At 51.3% G+C, this 26,264-nt stretch overlaps 1 protein-coding gene across 2 annotated transcripts; it reads left to right on the forward strand.

The window, feature by feature from the left end:
• Positions 1-1,643: 1,643 nt before the first annotated feature.
• Slc41a1 (solute carrier family 41 member 1) lies at positions 1,644-24,334 on the forward strand. 2 transcript variants are annotated; one of them, XM_045155853.1, is made up of 11 exons: positions 1,644-1,762; positions 4,516-5,491; positions 13,314-13,421; positions 14,441-14,512; positions 15,087-15,231; positions 15,361-15,507; positions 16,186-16,333; positions 17,167-17,246; positions 18,904-19,038; positions 19,252-19,400; positions 21,978-24,334. In XM_045155853.1, exons 2-11 carry the CDS (start codon positions 5,117-5,119, stop codon positions 22,161-22,163), a joined length of 1,545 nt encoding a protein of 514 aa, XP_045011788.1. In that variant the 5' UTR covers positions 1,644-1,762; positions 4,516-5,116; the 3' UTR covers positions 22,164-24,334. The 2 variants fall into 2 exon arrangements, with proteins under 2 accessions (XP_045011788.1, XP_004663592.1); XM_004663535.3 differs by lacking the exon at positions 1,644-1,762 and adding an exon at positions 2,293-2,659.
• The last annotated feature ends 1,930 nt before the right edge of the window (positions 24,335-26,264 follow it).

Here is a 26,264-nt window from a genome sequence, read left to right on the forward strand (position 1 = left end):
GGTTCAAAAGCAGGCAGACACAAGCAACTCCCAGTGTGAGCCAGAGGTTATTTTTGGGAAGAGGGGTGAAGTTGTAACTTAGAGGGCTTCTGAAGTAGAAATGATTATCTAACGCTTGATCTAGATGGTACTACATAGGTCTGTTCACCATGTTACTATTTGTTGGTCTGTTTTATTCACTTTCCCATATACCTAGTTTACTTCAGTTGATGAGTGAAACTTCAGGCAGGTTAAAATAAATGGAAACTGGAGGGAAATGGCGATGAGCACTGTAGTCATTCAAACTTCATAAAACCATAGATTCAGAGTCAACAGAGAAAGCAACACCAAATCAGATCTCTCTCTTGCCCATCAAGGCTCAGGGATTGTTACTGAAGATAGGAAAAATTGTACGAGCTTAAAGTGGATGGCAATAGTCTGAGACACCATGCAGAAACTGAGGCCTCTTGGTCCCCACAATGAATACCAATAAACCCACCTAAGACCCTCAGCAAAATTGGAGTTGGTGAGGGAGGTCTATGTGTGCATTCTTTTTATTTTAAAAAAATCAATAAAATTTTTAAAACTGTAAAGGACTAGGAGACAGATGAAGATTTTCCACATAGATAGCTGTGTTGTGGCAAAATTAAATGGAGTGTGGAGGGTGCCGAATGAAGCAGGACTAGAAGCTGTCCCTAGTGAGATCCAAGTGGACCATAAGCCAGGCCTCAAACTTGCAGAAATCCTCCTGCCTCTGTCCCAAGGGCTGTGCACCACCACTCCAGCAAGGTACAAGCCTCGATTTCCCACCCAGCCTCCACTCCCTGTTCATACAATGAATCTATCTTGAGAAGACTTAGTAGCCTAGTCCAGGAGTGACTTTTGTGCACAAGCAAAGATCTGGTCTCTGAAGCCAACATAGGACGCCTCTCACAGTGGCTTTTGCTTTGCTAGTCCAGAAAGAATGCAGACCCTTGATGCCCTAGCAGCTGGGCTGGAACAATTGGGGTGGGGGTGGCACACTGGATTGAAGGATAGGGGCTGGCTTGCAGGGATACATTTGTCATTGTTGTCCAAAGAAATGACCCTGCTCAAATTACTCTGCGTGTGCTCATGTGTACCAAAAGCCCCACGTAGCGAGGACCGTCTCCTCTCCGCAGGCAGAGCTCTGCCCCGAACCCCATTCAGGGGTCTGGAGGCATGTTCAAATGCCCTCTGAGCGCATTTCCGGGAGGAGAGGGGCAGGAAGGAACCACTGGTCACAGGTTCCACTGGCAAGAGGAAAAAAACCTGGGAGTGAAGGTTCCTTTATGGGGAGGTCACATCCTCTGCACAAAAACATCCCAAAGAGAGCTGGTACTGAGTTAGCGTGGACGCAGTGGAGGCACCCCAGGGAGGAAGTGGCAAAATGCAAGCTTGGAAACCCTCCTCTTTGATCCCACGAGGTGCGTCAGGGAAAATTGGATTTCTTCTCGCCCCGGATGGAGACATCTTTCCACCTCCCCCTCCCCCCCCCCACCACTACCGTAGGGCCACGAGGCTCAGAGGGTCAAGGCAGCCTGACTTCCCCGTGCCCTTACTCCGGGTGATGCTTGCGGGACCCCTGCGGTGAGACGGATCACTTTTCCCTCCGGCTTGCCCATGCCCCCCCCACTCCCCCCCCCTTCAAGGCTGGGGCTTTATTAAGGCAGGTCTGGCAGGGTTCGGGCCAGTAGCTGCGAGGAACGCGGACCCTGGCGGAAGTGCGAGGTGCCGATGCGAAGGAGCAGTGTCCGAGAACGAGGTAGGGATGGAGCGCGGGAAAGGGGACACCGATGGCTGCGCGCGGTCCACTGGGGTGGGGGGCAGAGGGGCCGCTGTCCAGGGGTGTTTGTGGGTCTTCGGGAAGGCCGGAGCCTCGGAAGAAAAGATGTGCAAGCGCACAGGCGCGCAGGCCTTCCGAGGAGTCAGGAGCTCCGGGGCCGGCGGAGCGGGCGGGAGGAACGGCGCAGCGCGCAGGGAAGCGCGGGCACCCGAGGCCACCAGCCGGGCGGCGCTGGGACCCGAGAGCCCGTGGCACCCACCAGCCGGGCCACCCACTCCCAGTTCCCGTCACTCCTCGCAGCGCGTTTCCCCGACGCCCCGCCCCCAGCGCTCGGCGAAGGAAAGGGGGCTGGTGCTGAGGCTGAGCCCGCCCCCTGCTCCCTGCCCCTGATTGGCTGTCGCAGCTGTCCATTCCGAATCTATTTTTTGATGGAGGTGGGGAGGGGTGCCACTCGGCCTGCCCCAGATCACGTTTGCCACCCGCAGCCAACCACTCTTGCCCAAGTGCCCCGGGCAAGCAGCGATTGGGGGCGGGCGAGCTTGGCGCCCCAGTCCCCGTCCGGGTCCCGTTCCCCCCCCTCCCCCGACGCTCCCCGCCGGCCCGAGGCGGTATATCCTGCTCTCTCCCCGGCCACCTCCCCTTCTTCGTGGAAGCGGAGCGGCGGCCACGCTGGGACGCGGGAGCGAGATGTAGCGAGCCGGGGTTCGCGGTTGGACGCTCTCCTTGGCTGGGAGGGGGTGGAGCGGGGCGCGCGCGGGGCGGCGAGGAGGACTGCGGAGGAGGAGTGATGAGAAGAGGGGGTACCCTGCATCCCCCGACACCGCGGGCCCCTGTTGCCACTCGCCAGGCGCCCCCTTCCTCCCAAGCGAGGGCCAGGTCAGTGCTGCTGGGTCGCGGGGTGGCGGAGCGCGGGAGCTCTGGCTCGCAGCGCATTTGTTTGAGTCCTAGTTGCGGACAGGCGGCGGAGGCCACCCAGTTGCTTCTCCCCCTCCCGTGGGTTGGAGGATTCCAAAACGAGTCTTTCTTTTTTCTTTTTTCTTTTTTTTTAATTTTTGGGCCCCTTCTGGGAGGAGGAAGATGGGGCGTCCCAAGGCCCGAGGCCGGTGGGTAGTCGTCGCCTTACAGGGAGGGTGTGTAGGCAGGGGGACTGGCCTGCTCCCTTGAGAGCACCCCCTTTTCCAGGTTCAGAGGCCTGTCAGGAAGACTGGCGCAGTGAAGGTGTCAGGTTGTAAAGTGGACTCCAACTTTGCTGGCATAGAGACGGTGCGCTCAGAGATTTCCTCTCGACAGTCCAATGATCTTTGAAAGAACCACAGTGCTGCATGGGGGAGATGAGAAATGGGGGTCTTTGGGGTCCGTGACCGAGTTGATGGGAAGACTAAACAATTCCCTTGGGTCCTGGGTTTGCTTCAGCCTTTCCAACCTGGAGTTGACGAATAATTGTGTTTGGAATACTTAACAGCTTGTTCATCCTACCTGTTGAAAAACTCAGGAAATTGAATGTTTGCGTGTCAGACTCATTCTGCTTAAATGGAACAGGCTGGACTCAAGGCCTGAGGCTTCCTTTAGGAAAAGAAAAGTGGGTCCAGAGCAACCAGAGGCACGATTGGGGAATGAATGCATATTGCCTTGTTGTACTTGGATTTTTTTCCTTTCTTTATTTTTTCCTGCCCCCCTTTTTTTTTCTCCCTCCCCACCTCTCTTCCTCTTCTCCCTTTCCCTCCTCCTCCTCTTCCTTTTAATTCATACTTTCATTTGCTTGTTTGTTTTGAAGAATTCCACTATATTCAACTGTCAGTAACCCTAGGGAACAAGGAGAGCCTTGTTACTGAAATGTGTGGGTAATAACCAAGTTTTACCCTCTGTCTCTTCAAATGGCCTCGTCCTGTCCGAGACCTGCTCACAGAACCAAGCGCAGAGGGAAAGACGGGGAGGCCTGGACCAGAGTCAGCCTCTGAGCTTTTTGTAACACTGTTGACTCTCAAGGGCAGGAGTGGGTAGGCCTCTGGCTCTTGGCCTTGGTCTGGCAGGCTTGCCCCACTGCCTAGGAGTCTTGCTAGTATTTTTTTTTTCCCCTCAGGGCCTAGGGCAGCTGGGGCGGTGCTTTTCTCAGTGACCAGTCCCGGTGTTTGTTTGCCTTGTCTTGCTCTTACCGTCTTGTGATGTTAACAGTCATCATCTGCAGTGGTGGCTGTGCAGGGAGCTTGTAGTTAACTTTATAACTTATGGCACTGATGGACCACACTTAAGTAGGATTACATTCTAAATGGGACTCAAACAGAGCTCCCAAGCAGGCTTGGTGGCGCATGCCTTTAATCCCAGCAGTCGGGAGGCAGAGGTAGGAGGAGTGCCATGAGTACTGAGTTCGAGGTCACTCTGAGACTACATGGTGAGTTCCAGGTCAGCTTGGGGAACAGTGACACCCTACCTCAATAAACAAACAAACAAACAAAAAACGAGAGAGAGAGAGAGCTGAGGACATCACCGCCTGCCCTAGGTGGCTAAGATTGCTAGGATTAAAGTCTGCTGCTCTCACACATGGGGAGAGTGGCCAGAGCAGTCATTTTAGAGGAAAAGAGGAGGCAAATAGCCAACTCTATAACAAACTGCTACATACCCTGGGGGATTATCCCAATAGGAGCTGTGTTTTTTGCTGTGTAATAACATTCTCTTCTCTCTCTCACTCACACACACTCTCTCTCTCCCCCTTTGTTTCTTCTTTTCAACATAAGGTATTCCACACAGACTCTTGTGACTTTAAGGACCAGGCAACTGGGAAGGTACAGGATCTTCCCAGGAAAGGAGGAAAACTCTGGAAGAGAGGGGAGAGACAGCAGACACTTCCCTCGGGCCAGGCGAGCCTGAGGTGCTGTAAAAGCAGAAAGAAGCCCCAACCCCGGTTGAGACTGTGTCCTGACTGACCTGAACTCATTCAGCTTTTCACGAGAGAGGGGCTTCCGCAGAGGACGCCGCAGATCCAGATTGGGCCCTTCCCTCCTGCGTGTCCCTGCTCCGAGGAGCCTGCCACTGCGAACCAAAGATTCCCCTGGCACAGCGAAGGCGGCTGGAGGCAGGCACCTGCACCCCTAGCGGCGCTGCTGTGTCTGGTGAGGAGTTTCTTGTTTCCTTCCAGCTCTTGGCTGCAGTACTTGATGGGGCTGCCTGTTGGTGGATCAGTTTTTGCAGTGCCTGGTAGGAGTGAAGAGCCGTGGGGAGAGGTCCCGCGGCGCCCAAGCCTGGGTTCACCCCAAGACTAAGTTCTTTCCCAAGTTAAAGGGATAGAAAGAAAGAAGAATAAAAGGAAGTTCTCCCCTCTTTGCCTCCCTGCCTGTCATGTCCTCTAAGTCAGAGCCAAAGGACGTCCACCAGCTGAACGGTACTGGCCCTGCTCCCTCTCCCTGTTCTTCAGATGGCCCTGGGCGAGAGCCCTTGGCTGAGACCTCGGAGTTCCTGGGACCTGATGGGGCTGGGGTGGAGGTGGTGGTGATTGAGTCTCGGGCCAATGCCAAAGGGGTTCGGGAAGAAGATGCCCTACTGGAGAATGGGAGCCAGAGCAACGAAAGTGATGATGTCAGCACAGACCACAGCCCAGCACCACCGTCCCCACTCAAGGAGACCTCCTTTTCCATCGGGCTGCAAGTGCTGTTCCCCTTCCTCCTGGCAGGCTTCGGGACTGTGGCAGCTGGCATGGTGCTGGACATCGTGCAGGTAGGACCTGAACAGGGCAGCTTTTGCTTGAGATCCCCGTTACCTTTGCCTCCTGGGAAACTGACTCTTGGGACTTCCGTCCACCTCTCTGTCAGAAGCTGCTGCTGCTCTCTTAAATGTTGTTTCTCTTTGGGTCACATCCTTGGTTTTACCATGGATTCTGATACTTTCTACCGAAGCCTCAAGAAAGCCCAGTAGACTTGGGAAGGTGGGCAGGGGAATATTGCTTAATAGTAACAGATGTGGTCCCAGAACTTGGGCTTGGAAGAGGAGAGAGAAAGGGCTGTTGTTTGCCATGCCTCCTGAGCATTGTTGAGTCCAGCTCAGTAGGAGACATCTCCGTGGATCAGTTGCCTCCTTAGCTTTCTTGCTTTTCCACTTGAGGTTTCAAGGATACCCATGATAGAAAGCTTGGTTTCAAGTCTCTCCTCCATTCCCCTGCTGGGCAGGAATTTGCTCAGCTGTGCCAGTGGGTCTCAGATGCAGTGAGAAAGCTCTTAAAAGCATTTTGTGTTGCTGATCTCTTTCATCCTTGGCACCGGTCTCCTTGGGAGTGAGGGTGGGCACATGCTGTTTGGTGCATGATTTGGGAAGTCGGTGTAAGAAAATCTGAACGGACTAATTAGGTACAGTGGATGGGAGCAAAATATAACCAGGCCTGGGCAGAACTGTCTCTGCTCCTCACCTGTTTGTCATGAACCTGCTCTGGGAACACAGGGATCCTTATGAAAATGCTGCGTAGAAAGAACAGTTGGCAGGTCTAGGATCTAGGGGCCAGGGACATGCTGTGTGTACTGTATTGTGAGTCAGAATTTACCCAGAACTCGGGGTTGGAAAGAGAAAGTCTGATTTCTAGATAAAGGCTTTTGAAGCTCAGTAAGGTACACAGAACTTCCTAAAGGTGCTAAGTTTATCTGAGTTAACCAGCAGGATGCAGTCTAAATGCTACCACATGCTGGCTCTATCTTAAGTGTGGTTTGAGAAGTACAGAGACAGGAGATGTGGCCTGTGCCCTTGGAAAGCCCCCCCCCCCCCCGCACCCTCACCCGTACTGTTCCCTGACTATGATGTCTCCCTCACCTCCCCTGGTCCCAACCAACTTTACAAGCCATGTACATACTGATGCTATAGGGTTCCCCAGGCCCATGTTCAGGGGACTGAAGGTGGTTGGTTCTAGATGCCATCAGTAGCGCCCACATCCCTTTAATCCTTCAGGAGCACCGGCACCTTTGGTTGCTAATGAGAACATTGTTTGTGTCTTGGCGAAGCGCCTGATGCTGCTTCTTCCTGGGGCAGTGGGCCAGGGGAGGAGGGAAAGAAGACGTGAGACGGAAGTTGCAGCCCCCACCCACCACCTTTCTCGTGTTTCCTGCAGTCCTGATTCCCATTCTAACGGCTTCTGCGTTCTAGATTGGTGCCGATGAACAGGTGCAAGGCTGGAGAGGTAGCTCAGTGTGAGAATGAATGCTCACTTGGCATGCACAAGGTGCCCGTATCAATCTCCAGTACTACAAGAAGAAAACAAAGGGGTTACAAAACCGGTGTCCAGTGACAAACTGGGAGAAAGTTGTCATAGTTTCTGGAAAATGACAATGAGAATGGGGAACATTAGGGAACCTTTCTATAGACCTAAAACATAAGAAATACATTCATCTCCATTTTATAGGCAGAGGAATTGTGACATAGTGACGTGACTGGCCTTCTGTCCCCAGAACCTGTACCACTATCCTCTGTGACCTTCAGCATAGCCAGGGTCTTCCAGTTGGTTGAAGATGAAGTGACGCGGTATTTTTGTCTTGTCCGAAAGAATAGTAATTGACTTTTGAAGTGAACAAGAACCAAAGTTCTTGGGGAGAAAAGGATCCAGCCCCTTTCCTCCGACATGTCAGGATTCCAGAGTCTTGCTCATGACCATGAACTTGAAACAGCGAGAGGCCTAGCTAGTAAGGGAACTGGAGCTGCCTCATATGGCCACAGAAAGCTGGTGTCTGCCCTCAGTGTAGCACCTCAGCTCACCCCAGAGCTTTGGTCCAGCTGGTGGATGACAATGGCTAGCTTGTCCTTGTACCCTTCCCACCACAACTGGACTGGAGCAGGGCCTGCAGATGGCCGCAGCTAGGTCACAGGAGGGGATCAGTACGCGAGGACAGGGCCAAGGACCACAGGAAGGTTCCAGAAAAGCAGTAGGGATGACGGATGCTCTTAGATACAGGATTCACACCTGTATTCTCCCCTCACAAGCTAAAATGTTTTACAGGGAGACAGTCTGGAAGTTCCTAAGAGATGGGCCATCTAAAGGAGGTAGCTCCAGACAGAAGTCTGTGGACCCTGGCATAGATGCCTCTTTGGCCTGGGGCTGCTGTTGCTGCTGAAGACCAGTCTTTTCGTGGAAGGCCCACGTCTGTCTCCCGTCTGCCCTCTCTCTGCTCCCTGGGTACAGTAGCCTTTGCAGTGAAATGAGGAACAGGGGTGCTTGCCAGAGTAGAAAGAGATAAATGGACTGCATGTGCTCAACTTGCCCACCAGGCTGCAACTTCCTGAGACATTTGAAAGAGAAGTATGCTTAGGCCTAGCGTTGTCTTCAGAAGGGGACAGGATGGGAGCCCCGTACTGCGCATGCTTTGTGGCCCTTCCTCCTAGTTTGGTCCTCACCTCCAGCAGGGCATCAGGCCCTTTATTCATCAGTGTTTGTGCAGAATTGGGGGTGACAGGAGGTGTCGTATAACCTTGGAAGTACCAGCTAAGTTAGGGCAAGGGGACTCCCAAGTTCTTTAATCCACTCCTTACTTGTTAAGGATCCAAGGAAAGTAGACATCCCGCCCTTCACCCACCCACCAACACCTACAAAGATGAAAGTAGATGGCAGCATGGCCTGGGGAAGTGGTGTGGGCGAGAAGCTGACCTCTTTCGGCTGGCCTGCTCTGGAGGCTGCCAGGGCTCTGGGGCAGGGCGCTCAAATCCCACCTCCTGAGTCCCAGTTCTTTCTTGCTCATCCCTGCCTCCTGCAAGCTGTCAGAGTGCTGGCTTCCGTTTCTCACACTGTGTACAGCCCTTTATACATGCAGGCACTACCTAGATGCCTTTCTGCTTGGACCACTCCAGGAAGTCTCTCAGACAAGCCTCTGTCAGAGAGAGGCTGGGGTCAGTGTGATCCAGCCGGATCCGAAATGCAGCGTGGTGCCTAGAGCTTGTGTCTGGGGGTCCAAGTCAGCGTGAATGTTTGGATCCATCTCTTCCTGGTCCTGACTCTCTTCTTGCACTGTGTTCTTAGAGCAGAAGGCACCAGCCAGTACACTTGAAGGCAGGTAGGCATTAGTATGTGAGACCAGGCGGAGTGGGATATGGAAGAGCAGGTAGGATTAATTCAAGAAAGAATGTGCCTCAGAATCTGAGCTGTGTGAGACTTAGGGTGAGAGCTCTAGTTTTGAATGTGGGGGTATCTTCCTCATCCCTCAAATCCAGAATATCAGGGTTAGAGGAGAGAGAATAAAAGAATAGGGGCGGCATTTCTGAGAAACATCAAAAGTCCATGCATGCATTCCCCCCACATACACACACACACTCCACCCCCAAACCAGACCCATTTCCATTCCCAGTGGAGCAGAAAGGCGTGGGTGGCAGCTTGTCTGATGGTTCGGCTGACTGGTTTTACTTGGGAGCAGACACTCCCAGCCAGGGTGAGGGTGGACCTGAACCAGGCCAAAGAAGGAAGAACTATTCACTGCCCGCCATGCGCTCTCCCAGCCCCTAAGGTCAGTACTACCCTACTTCCTGGCTGGCTCTGCTTCCCAGAGGCCTGTGCTTGCATGCAGGTCACAGCCTCCCCTGCTGAGCTGCATCTATGAGAGGGTTTTGTGGGTAAGGGAAAATGCGTATGTAGGAATTGGCTCCTGTGACTTGGGGGGCTACCTCGGGGCTTTGCTGAATCCAAGTACTGTGAATTCCAGGCTGTATGCTGCAGGGGTTGGGAAGACTTCCACACGAAACCATAACTCACTACTCCATTTCTTTGTTCTTCTTCAGACCCTACAACTTCCAGATCCTTTTTCAGTTAAATGGAGAGGATATGCATGGGCTGGGAAGCAAGATTTGGGGGTTCCCATAGTGGCAGCCAGGAGGATTTACCTGAACTTTATACAATGCTTGTTTCTTCTCCTTTCATTTCTTTTCCTTCCTTTCTTCTTTTGAAACTGTCTTTCTCAAGCTGGCATTGAACTCACAATCCTGCTTCAGCTTTTCTAAGTGCTTGGATCACAGACATGTGCCATCACACTCAGCTATATTCTTTCCTTAATAATAAAGACATGCAGCATTCCTTATAAATGATTCAGAAAATCCTTCTCACGTACACTTGGAATACTTCCATCATCACCTTTACCTGCCGGCTTTCAGGGAGCTGGAAGCTTGGGGACAGAAAGGACAGGTGTTTGGGGCAAAGATGGGAGGCAGGACTGTGCTCTGAGAACTAGGAAAGCTCACAGTCTGCACGCTTGCCAAGGGAGGAAGGAAGAATTCTTCCCTCTCTGGAGCTGCTTGTCCAGTTTGGGAGGAGCAAGGCCTGGGCTACAGGGAGCTAGCTAGATCCATGGGAGTGTGCATCCCAGCTTTGTCCAAGAGTAACAGTCCCCACCTTCCTGGCCAAAGAGGCTCATGGGGCTGCAGTGGAGGGGAAGAAAGATTGACCTCTCAGTGTTTGGAAGAGTCGGGTTCCTCCTGTGGCTGCTTAAAAGTTTCGCAACTGCTATGAAGGTGAGGTGCCTCATCTTCCTCAGGCTCCTGAGAGAGGTCTTCTCAAGGACAGTTGGGTCCTTTAGGAGACCTCCCCAAAAAATCTAAGGTCCAGGAGCTTAGACAGGTATGTTCTAGCCCTGATAAAATGAGCCCTTCTCTGGGTTCTTTTTACCCTCCCACCTAACATAGACACAAAAAACACTAACAAAGCCAGGCGTGGTGGTGCACACCTTTAATCCCAGCACCTGGGAGACAGAGGTAGGAGGCTCGCAGGCCAAGAGTTCTAGGCCACCCTGAGACTACATAGTGAATTCCAGCTCAGCCTGGGCTAGAGAGACACCCTACCTTGGGACAGGGCGGGGGACACTAACAGAATAACAAGATTATTGTTTTATGGGACGACCCAGTGTCCAGACTCCTCTAGATGCTGGCCCCAGCTCCCTTGCTCATCTGCGTGCTGCTGCGGTTTGTTTTTGAGATAGGGTCTCTCTTTATAGTACAAGCTATCTTCAATCTCACAGTCTTCCTGCCTTAGCCTCTGACTGCTGGGATTAGAAGCACACACTGCCACGCCTGATTTTGTTATTTTTAGTGTGGCAAAACTCGCATAACATGAAATGTATCATCCTAACCATTTGAGTATTCAAATGCAGCAGGTCTCTAGTGGAAACTCTGCACCCATTTGTCACTTAATTTCCTTCTTCTGGCCCTCAGCCCCTGGCAACCGTCATCCTACTTTTCATTTCTATGAATGTGATGACTTCTTTAGATAACTCATATAAATGGGAAAACACAGTGTTTGTCTTTTTATGACTAGCTGGGTTGATTTGATTTAAGGTCCTAAGGTTCACCCATGTTGTGGCATGTGACAAGATTTCCCTTTTAAGCAAGAGTGGTGTTCCAGTATGGATATACGCCACATCCTGTTGGTCTATTCAACTGTTGGTGGACACTTGAGCTGTTTCTCCATCTTAGCTAATGTGAATAAGTGCAGGTATGAGCATAGGTATATAGATGGGCCCTCAAGACCCTGCTTTCAAGTACTCTGATAAGTACTCAGGAGTGGGATTACTAGATCATATAGCAGTCTGGTTCTTTCTAATTTTTATTTATTACGTATTTGTGAGACAGACTTTTGCTATGTAACTCTGGCTGGCTAAGAACTCACTATATAGACAAGCTGCTTACATCCATGTGATGCCTGCCTCTCCTCCCTGTCCAGACAAATAAAGGAAACTGTATAGACCTTTAGGGCCAGGAAGAGAGACATAATCCCAGCCTTTTTTTTTTTTTAAAGAAGTTTTGGGGCTGGAGAGATGGTTAAACAGTTAAGCACTTGCCTGTGAAGCCTAAAGACCTCAGTTCGAGGCTTAGTTCCCCAGGACCCACGTAAGGCAGGTGCACAAGGTGGCACATGCATCTGGACTTCGTTAGCAGTGGCTGAGGGCCCTGGCGTGCCCATTCTCTACCTATCTGCCTCTTTCTCTCTCTGTCGCTCTCAAATAAACAAAAATAAAAAAAATTTTTTTAAAAGAAAGAAGGTTTGGCAACTTTTGCTTATTTTTATTTATTTATTTATTTGAGAGTAACAAGTGGAGAGAGAGAAAGATAAGAGAAAGAATGGACACACCAGGGCCTCCAGCCACTGTAAACCAACTCCAGATGCATGCGCCACCTTGTGCATCTGATTTATGTGGGACTCAAGCTGCGAACCGAACCAGGGTCCTTAGGCTTCACAGGCAAGCGCTTAACCACTAAGCCATCTCTCCAGCCCCTCTTTTTTTTTTCAAGTCATCAATTTCAAGTACCTAAAGGAGTTTTCAAATGACCTGTCCTGGCTCCTGCATTTTCCCTCTTAGCACTAACTAGTGTGACACTCTGAAACTTAGGTTCCTTGTGTCCAAAATAGGAATAGAAACATCTCTTAGGGGCCAGAGAGATGGCTTAGTAGTCAAGGCACTTGTCTGCAGAGCCTAAGCACCCAGGTTAGATTCCCCAGAACCCATGTAAGCCAGATGCACATGGTGGTGCATGTGTCTGGAGTTTGTTTGCAGTGGCTAGAGGCCCTGGCCTGCCAATTCTCCCTTCCCCCTCCCCCGTCTCTTTTTCTCCCTCTCATAAATAAATACATTAAAAAACATTTTTTTTTTAAATCTCTTAGGCCAGGTGTGGTGGCTCATGTCTTTAATCCCAGCACTTGGGAAGCAGAGGTAGGAGAATTGCCATGAGTTCAAGGCCAGCTGGGACTACAAAGTGAGTTCCAGGTCAGCCTGGGCTACAGTGAGACCCTACCTCAAAAAAAAAAAAAAAAAAAAAAAAGCATCTCTTACCTCACTGGTTTGTTGGGATGATTAAATGAGAAAATACATTGATATGTGTCAGCTAAAGAAATTGATAGGCGAGCCAGGACGGATTATCTCGAAACTGGAACCCATCCACTCCCAGGCCAGGCCTCTTCCTACGCTTGCTTCTGCTAGCTGAGAGAGTGGGGAAGATATGTGGGGTGAGGGAGTGCTGAGGAGGAATGAAAAGTTCTTTGTAGACCAGCATGGGGGGAGCAGGGTCTCAATGCGGAGCCTACTCAGGAGAGTCACCTTGGCGGAGACCCAGAGCCCTTGGAGGTAGAAACCAAACAAACGCTGTAATAGCCGCAGCGCCAGCCCCGTGGAACCCGGCTCTCCGCAGCTGAGACAACACCACCCGAGGCTGAAGCTACAGAGAAACTGGACCAAAGGCAAAGGGGCCGTGGCGTGTTATTGGAGGGGAGATCACAAAGGAGTGCTGGCCTGTAAGCCAGCTTGAGGTGGCTCTTCTGTGGCTTCCCCACCAGTGTCTCTGTCTTCAGGAGAATAGGCAGAAAAGGTAGAGCCAAACTAAGAGGCTCCTCTGCTCTAGGATGGGAATGGGGGACTGAGCTTTTTGGAATCCATGATCATACTCTGTTCCCGGGGTTCTTGGAGATAAAGGGGTTTATGTGCTCAGTCTTGCTGGTCCCGCGTGCTCCTCCGGTCCCCTGACCTCACACTGTGTTCAGCCTCAGTGCCAGCCCTTTGGGGCACTGACATTCCTGGGCTCTGCTTTCACCTTGTAGCACTGGGAGGTCTTCCAGAAGGTGACGGAAGTCTTCATCCTGGTGCCTGCGCTTCTGGGGCTCAAAGGGAACCTGGAGATGACCCTGGCGTCAAGACTGTCAACAGCAGTGAGTGACCTAGCTGGGGGTTCAGCAGTGGGGAAGGGCACAGACGATGTGGGCAGCCCAGAGCCTGAGAGAGGGACGTGGCCACACACTGCTGACTGGGCCGGGAAGAGAAGGGGCGGGAGGGCCTTGCTGGGCGGGTGGAAGGAGATTCCAGGCTGGGTGTCCTGCTCCTGGTTCCCGGGCTCAGATTCTGGATGTCCCAGGCACCCCACCCCCTGCTTCGCAACCTGCCTCGTGACTGTTTACTGACTGTTTACGCAGCTTTGACAGGCAGGCGTCATGCTGGTCCTACCAGCCACACAGGTGGGGGTCTTCTCTGATCTCCAGCCCTACTCTGCAGCTGGGCAGGAGCAGAGCCAGGCCCTTGGCACGCCCCCTGTCAGCCACCCCCTCTCCCCACAGCAGCTTGTTCTTCAAGGGACTAGACGCTCCCATTTTCCGCAGCCCTTTATTCAGGGACTGAGCTTTATACAGGGCCCTGGAAGGGGGACAGGAGGTGATAAAACCCAAGAAGCCAGGAATGTCCCTGCATGGTCAAGTGGCTGGAGAAGACAGATGAGAGGGCAGCCAGCCTAACCCACCTCAACCTGGCCTTCCTATTGCCTGGCTGATGGCCAGTCAGCCCTTCCCAAACACTGGCAGCTGCCACCTTGAGCCAGCTGCTGACCTTGCCTCTCCTAGGAGGGCACGCTACTTCAGAGCCAGGGCAGGTCGTACTGACCGAGTCAGGAGCGGGATGCCCAGTTTAACAAGACAGCATAGAATGTGCCTCAGCTTCCCTCACATCTTGGGCTGCAGCTGCCTTGGCCCCCCCTTCCCACCCCACTCCAGCTACAGGAGCTGTGGCCTATTAACCCTTTACATAAAGCAATCCACTTCACTTTTCTAGGGCTGCCATGTTCTGGTCCCCGAATCTTAGGCCATATGCACCTTGGTTTTTGGTCCAAGGAGGGGGTCTAGTAGAGGGAGCCCAGGGCATGTCCAGCCTGAGCTCTAGCCTCTCACCTTTCCTCTCCCAGGCCAACATTGGACAAATGGATACACCCAAGGAGCTCTGGCGAATGATCACAGGAAACATGGCACTCATCCAGGTAAGAGAACAAGGGCCAAAGAGGGTGTGCTAGGCCTCTCCTTAAGTCAGGAATCACTGGAAGGCTCGGATCAGACCAGCTGGTCCAGAACAGCTCTCCAGCATCCTGCAGAGTAGCTCTAGGAGGTAACCAGTTACCCAGGAAATGGTTAAGATGGGGAGAGCCCCAGCAACTCCCTGGTCATACGTCTAGGCTCCAGACGATACAGGAGCCTTTGACAGTAGAATCAGGCTCAGTTGTCCCTTCCCCCTAGGATTCCACAGATTCCGGCCTAGCATCTTCCCCCTTGAATTCCACATCTTGACTCTAGACAAAGGTTTCTGGATTATTCCACATCCCATCCCCAGAGGAACCCTCATCCAGCCAATAACATTTCCTGAGCTCCTTCAGAGTGCCCTGTCCTGTACTGAAAGGGGTGACACTAAGTAAAAACACCCTTTGTGTCTGAGGACTGGACAGTCCAGTCTTGCCTGGCTGCCTCTACTACCAAGGGCCAGGAAGAGGTCCCAAGTGCTCAGTGACCTCAGCTAAGGACCTGTCTGCTCCAGGCTGTCCATCCCACAACTCTCCCCAGGTGCAGGCTACGGTGGTGGGCTTTCTGGCGTCCATTGCAGCTGTCATCTTTGGCTGGATCCCTGATGGTCACTTTAGTATCCCACACGCCTTCCTGCTGTGCGCTAGCAGTGTGGCCACTGCTTTCATTGCCTCCCTGGTGCTGGGTAAGAAAGGGAAGGAGGTGCAGGGGTGTGGAGGCCGCCTGCAGGGTGTTGCCTGTGCCTGGACGCTCCACGCCTTCTTACTGTTGATTGACACCCATTTCCTCTTCTCACCCTCCCCTTTCTTGCCAGGTATGATCATGATTGGAGTCATCATTGGCTCTCGAAAAATTGGGATCAACCCAGACAACGTGGCTACACCCATTGCTGCTAGCCTGGGCGACCTCATCACCTTGGCACTGCTCTCAGGCATCAGCTGGGGACTCTACCTTGAATTGAGTAAGGCTAAGGCCACCAAGAATGGCCCCCATGGACTCTGGGGTGGGACTGGGAGAGGTGGGGGCCATTTTGCCAATGTGTGAGGCTACCTCCTGTGTTCTTAAGTACGTGATTTGAACAGTTTGTCACAGCCCTGATCTTAGAGAAGTGAGGCTGATCATTGATCTCAGTCAGCGGGCCTGAAAGGAAAGTCCAAAACACATTCTTGCTTGGTTCTGTGGTTCTTGTTTCCCTTGGAGGGGAAAGGAAGAAACTGAGGGCTAGAATCTGTTTGCAAATTGAACAAAGGGATGGGAGGTAGTGCCATCAGTGGGATCAGTCCAAAAGACCTAGAGTCTGGTCTCTGCCTCTAGTAAGTTTAGTTCCTGGGCATGGTGATCCACACCTGTGATGCCAGCTACTCAGAACAAAATAGGAGGACTGAGTACAAAGCCAGCCTGAGCTACATAGCAGGATCCCATCTCAAAACAAAAACCACTTGGTGTCTGATCAGTAGCTCCCTGCTTTGGTTTCCTCCTGGACATGCAGTGAAGACCAGATGAGGTGGTATGCTTCCAGGTATTTAAAGTAGCATTGCTGTTGACCCGTTGGTCTCTTGGGATATCTGCAGGCTAGGCCAGGGGGAAACTGGACACTGGAGCCACAGTGCTCATCTCCCTCTGGTCTCTGCCCTCTCAGAACACTGGCGATACATCTACCCCCTGGTGTGTGCCTTCTTTGTGGCCCTGCTTCCTGTCTGGGTGGTGCTGGCCCGACGGAGCCCAGCCACAAGAGAGGTGTTATACTCAGGCTGGGAGCCTGTCATCATTGCCATGGCCATCAGCAGGTAGGCTGGGGTCCTTAGTACATACCCTATCCCAGGCCACCCTCCCATAGACTGTTTGAAACCCTGGAGAAGGGGGTAGGAGACAAACTCTGGAAATGCATTCAGTCACAGTCTCTTGCAAGTGACAGGAACCATCTGAATTGGGTTTTATCCAAAAGCTGAATATATTCACCTTGGGAACTAAAAAACATATAGCTAAATTCAGGGGTATATTTGATATCATCAGGGCCCTAAGATTCTCCATTGCTTGGCTCTGCTTTCCTCTGTGATGGCCAAGAGCCCCAATTTTCACTTTTCTGACTTCCAATTCCAGCGGGAGGAGAGAGATTCTTTGCCCCCAGCAGTTCCACAGAGTCTGCGTATAGAGTGCCATTGGTTCCTGCTCAGCTAGTCACACGTCTGTCCTTGGACCAGTCCGTTGGCCTTGGGAATGCAGTACTTTGAGTAGCCTAGGGCCTAACCATCACTGAAGCACTGTCATCTGGACCTTGGGAACTGAGTCTGAGAGCACTGGTTCCCTCTGGGAGGAGCCCAGTGCTGGCACAGTGCAATAAAGGGCAGTTAGTGCAGAGCGGCTGGTGTTCCTTGGGCCAGCATGCACTGGAGGGCAGCAGGCAGCTGCCTAAACCACCGGCTCATATCAGGATCACTGGTGCCAAATCGGGTTACAAACAACAACTGGTTCTGGCAAGGGCTGAAAGAAAAGAGACTTCTGGGAGCCACCTCATTTCTCTTTGACCCTGAGGCTGGGGGGGCGGGGGGGCTGTGACTCAACACAGAGACGAGAGCATAACCCTTCAGTATTCTGTCATTTTGTCCTTGTGTCTCGGTAGTGTGGGAGGCCTCATCTTGGACAAGACTGTCTCAGACCCCAACTTTGCAGGGATGGCTGTCTTCACACCTGTGATTAATGGTGAGACATTACATTAGCTCTTGGGGAGAAGGGCATAGGAACAAGATACGGGGGTGTGCCTACTGCATGGCTCAGGGTACCAGCAAGCAACACAGTCCAGCTCAGAGAGGTCAGGACTTGGATGGAGACTGCTCACAGGCAGGAGCAGAAGATTAACAAGGCACAGTGAGGTACCCCGAGGTTAGAACATGGAAGCCCCCAGCCCTAAGCCAAGGGGACTCGGAGAGTCTTGTGGGAGCCCAGTGAGAGCTCCTCTCTGCCCATTACAAGGGTAAGCCCCTGCCAGAAAGCAGAAGGGATTCAGAAAGAAATATGGGACCCCTTCCCCTACTTACTTGCTAGTCCCTCCCACTGCACATGGCCAAGTAGAAGCATCCAGCAAGGCCAGTAGCATTTGGCATCCCAGGGTTCAGGGCAAAGCAGGGAAGGAAGCTCAGAGACAAGTTTGTTGAAAGGCAAACAGTAACCAGCAAGTTCTGGGAGAATACCAGATCAGTCAACAGAAATAGGTTAATACAAAAAGTACTTGAGGGCTGGAGAGATGGCTTAGCGGTTAAGTGCTTGCCTGTGAAGCCTAAGGACCCCGGTTCGAGGCTCGGTTCCCCAGGTCCCACTTTATCCCGATGCACAAGGGGGCGCACACGTCTGGAGTTCATTTGCAATGGCTGGAGGCCCTGGCGCGCCCATTCTCTCTCTTCTCTCTCTATCTGCCTCTTTCTCCCTCTGTCACTATCAAATAAATAAATAAAAATAAAAAAAAATTAAAAAGTACTTGAGGGCTAGAGGGATGGCTTAGCAGTTAAGGCATTTGCCTGCAAAGCCAAAGGATCCAGGTTTGATTCTCCAGGACCTACATTAGCCAGATGCACAAGGGGGGCACATGTCTGGAGTTCATTTGCAGTGACTGGGGCCCCTGGTGTGCCCATTCTCTCCCTCCCTCCCTCCCTCTCTCTCTCTCTCTCTCCCTGTCTCTCTCTCTCTCTCTCTGTCTCTCTCTTTCTGTCTCTCTTTCCCCCTTCCTCTGTCAAATAAATAAATAAAAATAAAATATTAAAAAAAAATTTTAAAGGCCAGGCATGGTGGTGCACACCTTTAATCCCAGCACTTGGGAGGCAGAGGTAGGAGGATCACCATGAGTTTGAGGCCACCCTGAGACTATGTAGCGAATTCCAGGTCAGCCTGGGCTAGAATGAAACCCTACCTCGAAAAACCAAAAAATAAATAAATAAAAAATAAAAAGTGCTTGAGCACTGGATGCCTATGTCAGTTCTGGAGAGGCTGGGCCGAGAAAGGCCTGTGCCCTACTGCTGTGTAGTAGACAGGCGTACATTACGTATGGGAGGAACTGTCGGGCTTGGGGGCTGTAGATCCACCTGTGTCCCTGCTGACACTCACATCCAGGGGGTGCATAGGCCTGTCACATCTCTACACAGGGCAGGACACGGGAGGATGGAAGACTCCCTGGAAGCTGGGGGTACATTGGTCTTCCTTCTTATCAGCCTCTCCTTCTCTGGGCATCTGAGGGCTGGGTGATGTCTACGCAGACCCTAAAGGATGACAGGCGACCAGGTCTCCACAGACACACAACGTAAACGACAAGATGGTTTCCTCTCACTCCTCCCCCAGCTCCTAGTCTGAGTCCTTTGTGTCTCCACAGGTGTTGGGGGCAATCTTGTGGCTGTGCAGGCCAGCCGCATCTCCACCTTCCTCCACATGAACGGTATGCCCGGGGAGAACGCTGAGCCAGCTCCTCGCCGCTGCCCCAGTCCGTGCACCACCTTCTTCAGCCCTGGTAACCACAGAGTCTCAGCCTTCCAGGTCCATTCCCACCCTGGAGGAAGGGGATCTACAGATGCAGGCTTCACTGGAGAGGCAGCTGGGCCAGGGCCAAGGTTCTCTGCAGAGAGTTAGCTGTCTGCCACCCTAGAGTTTGGTATAGGTCCTCCTGTGATCTGGGGCCAGGTCTTTTTTCCGTGTGCTCACAGCCTCTCTCCTCTGATGCCAGATGTGAATTCCCGCTCAGCTCGGGTCCTTTTCCTCCTTGTGGTCCCAGGACACCTGGTGTTCCTCTATACCATCAGCTGTATGCAAGGCGGGCACACCACCCTCACACTCATCTTCATCATCTTCTACATGACAGCTGCACTGCTGCAGGTATGGCTCAAGAGGGGACGAGGCTTACCCCCCAACCCCCGTCACCCTGTCACTACTTTCTCTGGGTCTGGATGGCCAGGGGATAAGTGGACAGGCCGTGGCTTCAACAGAGTCACTAACATCCTGATAGCCCAGTTGCTTCCCTGCTCAGCATGCATTTGCAGAGTGAGATGGTTTTACACAGGTGGCGGCAAGGTGTTGAGCAGGTAGACCTTGACCACCCATGCCCTTCCCCCACTGGCCTTGCCACAGGGCTCCACTTGGCTCTGTTTTTTTGTTTTGTTTTGTTTTGTTTTCGAGGTAGGGTCTTGCTCTAGCCCAGGCTGACCTGGAATTCACTATGTATCCTCAGGGTGGCCTCGAACTTATAGGCAATCCTACCTCAGCCTCCCAAGTGCTGAGATTAAAGACGTGCACCACCACGCCTGGCTTGGCTCTGTTTTAAAATAAAAGGGTCACCAGACATGGTGACAAATGCCTTTAAATCCCAGAGACAGAAGTAGAAGAAGGCCAGTCTGGGACTACAAAATGAGTTCCAGGTCAGCCTGGGCTAGAGAGAGGCCCTACGTCATATAAATAGATAATAAAGTAAAACAAAGGATTCAACAGCAGGAAAAAAATCAAAACCATTGCATAAGATTAATCTACCTGTGGAAGCCCATCCAGCCTTGCCTTTCTACAGTGCTCTGATTCCTTTTCCCTGGGGTAGTACTATATTTTATTCAGCCAGGCCCCCTGTTGGCATTTATCCCTCTAACCCTCACCCCTCATCTTTAGAAGGGCTGTGTGTAGAAATCCTGGCACGCCCTTTGGTAGAATCAGCCATGTGCCATTTTCCAGCAGCAGTTACCCATGTGACAGCACTCCCCTGCATCTGTGGCCAAGTACACCCCTGATGGGAAGGGATGAGTGAGTCTGCAGTGGAGGTTTTCAGAAGTTCATCCCTTGGCTTAAGTTGGAAGGCTAAGCCTTGGTTCCATCACCTGTGATGAATCTCCTGGGTCACTTGTGCTCTGCTTTCTTCTCAAGATCTGTGAAGGAGCCAAGTGGACACTTGACCCCTCCAAAGTTCCTCCAGCTCCCTCTCTGCCTCCTCCGAGCATGTGTCCCTCAGCTGCTCAGGAGCCTACACATGAGGACAGCTGCTGCTAGTCCCAGCCCAGGGCATGGCCTAAAGGACTCCTGGCCACACTCTTAATTTGAAACTGTTCTGCAGCTGCTGGCAAGGTGTGAATTTTCAGAGTGGGGATCTGGACCTCACCCAGGGCTACAGGAGAACAAGGCAGCTGTGTAGGGGACAAGGGGAATGCGATAGAACTGTAATCCTGGCTTCCTTGAGGGAAGACGACAGATCAGCCAAGTTTGCCTAAAAGTAGGAATTGATCCTGCCTTCTAGCTCCTTTAAGAACTCTGTTCCTGCCTTTGTGGCCCTTCAGGCAGATTTTTTATACAATAGTATTTACCAAGTACAGTCAAGACTAAAACTCCATTATACAGCCATGCTGGGGGCCCTAAACATTAAAAACTTAACAGAAACCAGTGTGATAGCTCACCCCTTTAATACCCACACTTAGGAGGCTGAGGCAAGAAGAAAACTTGTTATGAGTTCAGTGCTATCCTGGACTACAGAATTGAATTTCAGCCTGGACTGGAGTGAGACCCTGCTTCCAAAAACAAAAACAAACAAACAAAATACCTCATACAGTCATAGTTCTTTAGAGAACCCAAAATCAGGCACTGTGCAGATGCAGCTTGCCCTAGTGTTCTAGATCAAGTATGAAAGGATCTTGTTAAAAATATAGATTCTGATTCAGGAAGTCTAATTTAAGTCTGAAACTCTGCATGTTTGACAAGCTACCAGCCATAGTTGATGCTACCCATCCTGGGCCCACTAGCAAGACTCTGATCTTGACCATTCTCAGCAACCTGTAGTTATGGAAGCAGATGTGCAGATATACCAAAGTAGTGGGTAATCCAAAACGTGTTGTGAATTGCTATGCATGGTAATCTGACTTCTTCAGTGTTCTGTTTTGCTGGGACTAATGTTAAACTCAACTTGCATTCTTTGAGCCCACAGAGCAGAATGGGGTGGGTCAAAGGAAAGCAGCTTGGGATAGTCAACTGTTAACTGGACAGTGACAGCAGCAGCCTCAAACATTGTCCCCATACCACTGTGCCCAGAGAGAAATCCTGTAGGTGAAGCTGGCTGTAGCTGCCAGCCCCAGGTCAGGTTACTGGAGAGGCCAACATGAGAGGAATCTCAGTGACTCATAATGGGCTGACACAGAATAGAGGCACGGGCCAAATTCCTGTGTGGACAGGATGGGTTTGGGAGCAAAATGTAGTGCTGAGGTGGGTAGTCCTGGCTGTCATGGCATCTTCCTTTCTAATGAGCTTTTTGCTTGTTGGTATCTAAAATTGGCAAACAGGAGTTGCCACCATGGAAAGTCAAGCTGTCCCGGCCCAAGGATTGTGGCTGGCCAAGTCTTGTGATGCATTGCACTGGGTCACTCGTGTGGCCTCTGGCTCCCCCTGGAGAGAGAGGGTGACTACAGGCAGGACCTTGTGTCTCTCCAGGTGCTGATTCTCCTGTACATTGCAGACTGGATGGTGCACTGGATGTGGGGCCGTGGCCTGGACCCAGACAACTTCTCCATCCCGTACTTGACTGCTCTGGGGGATCTGCTTGGCACTGGGCTCCTGGCACTCAGCTTCCATGTTCTCTGGCTCATTGGGGACAGAGACACAGATGTTGGGGACTAGCATAACCCCTCAGATTTCTCCCCATCCCACTGCACTTTCTGTTTGGAGTTTTTTCTCTCGTTCCCCTACAGCCCTCTACACCCTCCCCCCACCACCATCACATACACTCCCTCCTCTTCCTGGGACTTCACTCCAGATTCTCATTATTTTCAATGGGAATCCTTATACATTGAACCAAGTGTGGGTAGCAAAACTTCAGGAAGGATATAGACGGACTGAAATCAGCAGTACAAGTGTACTTTTGAGACAATCACCAAGTGCAATTCCATGGTGGGTGCCTCCCGGTGAGGCAGACTGAGGCATGCACGTTCTGTTGGCTACCTGGGGACCCTTTGGATTAGCTTTATTAACTTCAGCCTTGGCCCTAATGAGAAACCCTGTCGGAAGTGAGCTCTGGTTCTTTTGGTTTTGATTCATTTGCTTGGCTTGCACAGAAGGGTGAAGAGCAGTTAGCGCTCCCACAGCGGACGCCCGCTTACAGGAGTGGACCAGCTTCCCAGCGCGGGCCAGGACAGTTGCTCGAGGCCCCTGCATTTGCAGCCCTGTTCTCTGTCCTCTGCACCTAGGCCCGTCTGCACTGAGTCAGGTGAACCATTTGGTCTGTGCACATGCGCCTTGCTAGACTGCCAATTGATTGTTTTCCATTGCATTAGCAGTGCCCTGGGCTCCCGCGGACCCGTGTCACTCATGAGGTTCTCAAGACCACATCTTCCCTGGGCCCAGAGGACCAAGTCTGTCTCTGTTCAACCCTCCTCTCTAATTGCCTCTAAGCACTACCTTCCCCAGGGCTTGCCACATTAGCTTTCGAAGACAGGAACAGGACAGGGGTATGTGGAGAATGACATGGAAACTGAGGCAACTAGGTCTTGCTGCTGTTTTCTCCTGAGACCTTAACCACATTGTCTACCTTGATCTCAGTCAGCTTCTAAAGTACTCATTCTATCACGCCACAGAGGTCAGTTGGCCTCTGTTGCCTCCTGCCCACAGATACTCACCATCCACTCATTCATTCAGCAAAGCACAGCCTCCCCAAGATGCGGGTATCTGCAGCATGGTGTGAGGCACTCTTCATTAAGCAGCATTCACTGTGTGCCTACTGTGGTAGGTACCGCGTCGGGCACTGACTAGCCAGTGGTATGAGAATCACAGCTCGAACCTCGCGTCATTCTGTCGCTTACAGAGACTCCATGTCCCTTTCCGTCAAGCAGTGGAAGTTCCCTCATTGTGCCTACTTCTTCAAGCCAGGTTCTGCCTTGTTTTCCCTCCAGATCCCAATTCTACAACAGTGACCACAATTCAGGCTACCAGCTCCACTGCTCAACCAGTATTTGTGTCCATAAAGTACCCTTCCTCGCCTCCTCTTACTTCCAGAAGAGGGTTTTGAACTAGAAGGTTAGACATCAACTGGCTGCTTCATCATCTGTCTGCTCATACAAAATTGAGAGAAAACTGGAGCTTTTTGCACTCTGGCAAATGTGAGAATTGGGGTGCAAGCTTTTTCCAGTCTGAGGAACCTCCCCTGTGTTGTCTGAAGGGCTCACATCCAATGCAAGGCTTAGGCAATGACCCTGTTTCTATCAGTGTCATACTTAGACCTTCAGACACTGTCTTCTCTCATTCATTTCCTCCCAAGCCAACTTTTGGAATCCTAGAGCCTTAGAATCAGAAGGAATCAGAGGTTATCTAGTTGGAGTTGAGTCCAGCCAAGCTCATTAACACTTTACTCAGCCCATTGGCCTCCTTTCATCTGTTCCTCCACACACAAACCCTGAGGCAGTGATCTCCAGCCACTTCTGCCTCAGCCACTCACCCCATCCTGATTTCTGCATTTGGGTCAGGCTGTCCCAGACTGAAGTGTCCCTCTTCATTTGCCAAGAAAGCAGAAAGGTAGACATACCCCAGGCTCAGAGTGTGTAAGGAATGGATGATTGGACTAAGAGGGACGAAGATGAAGTTGACTTCAGTAGAAGATTCATTTCTTGCCCCCCGATTGTACCAATTGCATGTACTTTTGGCCTGGCTGCAAGGAGAAAATTTGGTTTACTCTTGTATCCCTCAGAAGTTACAGAATTGTATCAAGAGAATTATTTATAGATACTATAATTGAATTGACAAATGTCAACATAACTGATAAATTATATTTGGTAAAATAAAGAGGAAGTTTATTTCGATGGTGGATGTCCTGTGTATCTCATCAAAAGCAGCCTCGACTGTTCTTGGGCCTTCTCTGTAGTCCTCCCTCCTCCACATTCCGAAGTGGGAAGGAGCCAAAGTGTGACAGGTAATGAACCATCTCTTCACTATAGTGACTGTAATAAAAAGCATGTGTGTTGTGGGTGGGGGCTGGGAAGATGGCTCAGCACTTAAAAATACTTGCTTGCAAAGCCTGCCAACCTGGGTTCAGTTCCCAAGCTATTCAGGTAAAGCCAGATGCACAATGTGGTAGAGGTATCTGTCACTTAGTTGCAGTAGCAAGAGGCACTGATGTGTCCATACACACACATAATTTTTTTTTTTGAGTGGGGGTTCAATGTAGGATCTCACTCTGGCCCAGGCTGACTTGGAATTCACTGTGTAGTCTCAGGGTAGTCCTGAATTCACGTGATCCTCCTACCTCTGCCTCACAAGTGCTGGGATTTTGGCATGCGCCACCACAGGCTGGCTCAAATTTCTTAAAAACTTTTTAAAAATTGTAAAGACAAGTTGGGCATGGTGGCACACACCTTTAATCCCAGCACTTGGGAGGCAGAGGTAGGAGGATCGCCATGAGTTCAAGGCCACCCTGAGACTACATATTCTAGGTCTGCCTAGACTAGAGCGAGACTCTACCTTAAAAAAAAAAATTGTAAAGACACACATCAGTCTTTGAGAAAAAGCATTGGTGCCAGAGAACATACGCTAGAAGTCAAGCGTAGTCCTTGGACTCAGGTGAGTGCTCTCTAGGCATTCACTGTCTTTCTTCGTGCTGGAAGTCTGAGCACCTGTGGGTTAGGGTTCCTTCCCTGCAGAGACTTCCATTTGGATTGGATCAAAATAGTAATGGCTATTATCTTGTTGTCTCGAGTATTTAGAATTTGCCTTCCTTGCCCCCTACGCTGAAAGCCCTTAGAAATGTACAAGACGGCAGTCTGGAAGCAGGCAGGCCTGGGTTCACACCCCAGTTCTTGTTTGATGAGTTTTAGAAATCATGGGCATCCTCTCTGAGCTGCAGTTTCTTCATCTAAACTAATACGGGTTGTGTAGGATCGTTGCAAGGTGAGACTGATGAGGTAATGTGCATACAGCACCAAGTCTGTGCCTGGTGCATACTAAGCCCAAAAGTACTCAGTGTTGAGGTGGGGATGTTGGGCTTCCACTACTGTAACCAAGTATCTCAGTACATGGTTAATAGGCCCCACCGCTTTGGGGCCTATGGTGTGACAGATGGGGATGGCAAGGAGTGGATGGTAGGGCAAATGCTCACCTCACAGCAGCCAGTAAGCAGAGGGACAGGACACTTCAAAGTATATCCTCCAGGGCTGGAGAGATAGCTTAGTGGTTAAGTGCTTGCCTGTGAAGCCTAAGGACCCCGGTTCGAGGCTCGATTCCTCAGGACCCACAGTAGCCAGATGTACAAGGGAGCGCACGCGTCTGGACTTCATTTGCAGTGGCTGGAGGCCCTGGCGTGCCCATTCTACCCCCCCCCCTCGCTCTCTCGCTCTCGCTCTCAAATTAAAATTAAAATTAAAAAAAAAAGAAACAAAGTATTCCCTCCATGACCTAAAACCTTTTATTAGGCCAAACGGTTTCCAGCACTTTCCAATACACCAAGTTGAGGACCAAGCCTCTACCACAGAGACCTTTAGGAGACATTCCAGATCCAAACTACAGCAGGAGCTATATGACTAGGAAGCACACTGGTTGGATGGAAGGTGGCTCAGGGAGCAGGCAGGTGGATAGGGCCTCATCCAGCCATGATGCTCCGGGAAGTAGCCTTTTTGGAGGATCCTGAGGAGTTAGCCCAGCAAAAAGAGAGAAGAGAAAGTGCCATGCTGCAGTGGAGGAACCAGGAGCTAAGCGTAGAAGTGAGTCATGCTTTTGGGAACTACAAATAGTTCCCAA

The sequence above is a fragment of the Jaculus jaculus genome, chromosome 1 (genome assembly GCF_020740685.1).
Source record: "Jaculus jaculus isolate mJacJac1 chromosome 1, mJacJac1.mat.Y.cur, whole genome shotgun sequence".
In the NCBI taxonomy this organism is placed as follows: Eukaryota; Metazoa; Chordata; class Mammalia; order Rodentia; family Dipodidae; genus Jaculus; species Jaculus jaculus.

Coding starts and splice junctions, on each gene's coding strand:
- Slc41a1 (XM_045155853.1), top strand. CDS start 5,117: ATGTCCTCTAAGTCAGAGCCAAAGGACGTCCACCAGCTGAACGGTACT. Junction 17,247..18,903: donor CTTCACACCTGTGATTAATG/GTGAGACATTAC, acceptor GTGTCTCCACAG/GTGTTGGGGGCAATCTTGTG. Junction 19,401..21,977: donor TGACAGCTGCACTGCTGCAG/GTATGGCTCAAG, acceptor GTGTCTCTCCAG/GTGCTGATTCTCCTGTACAT.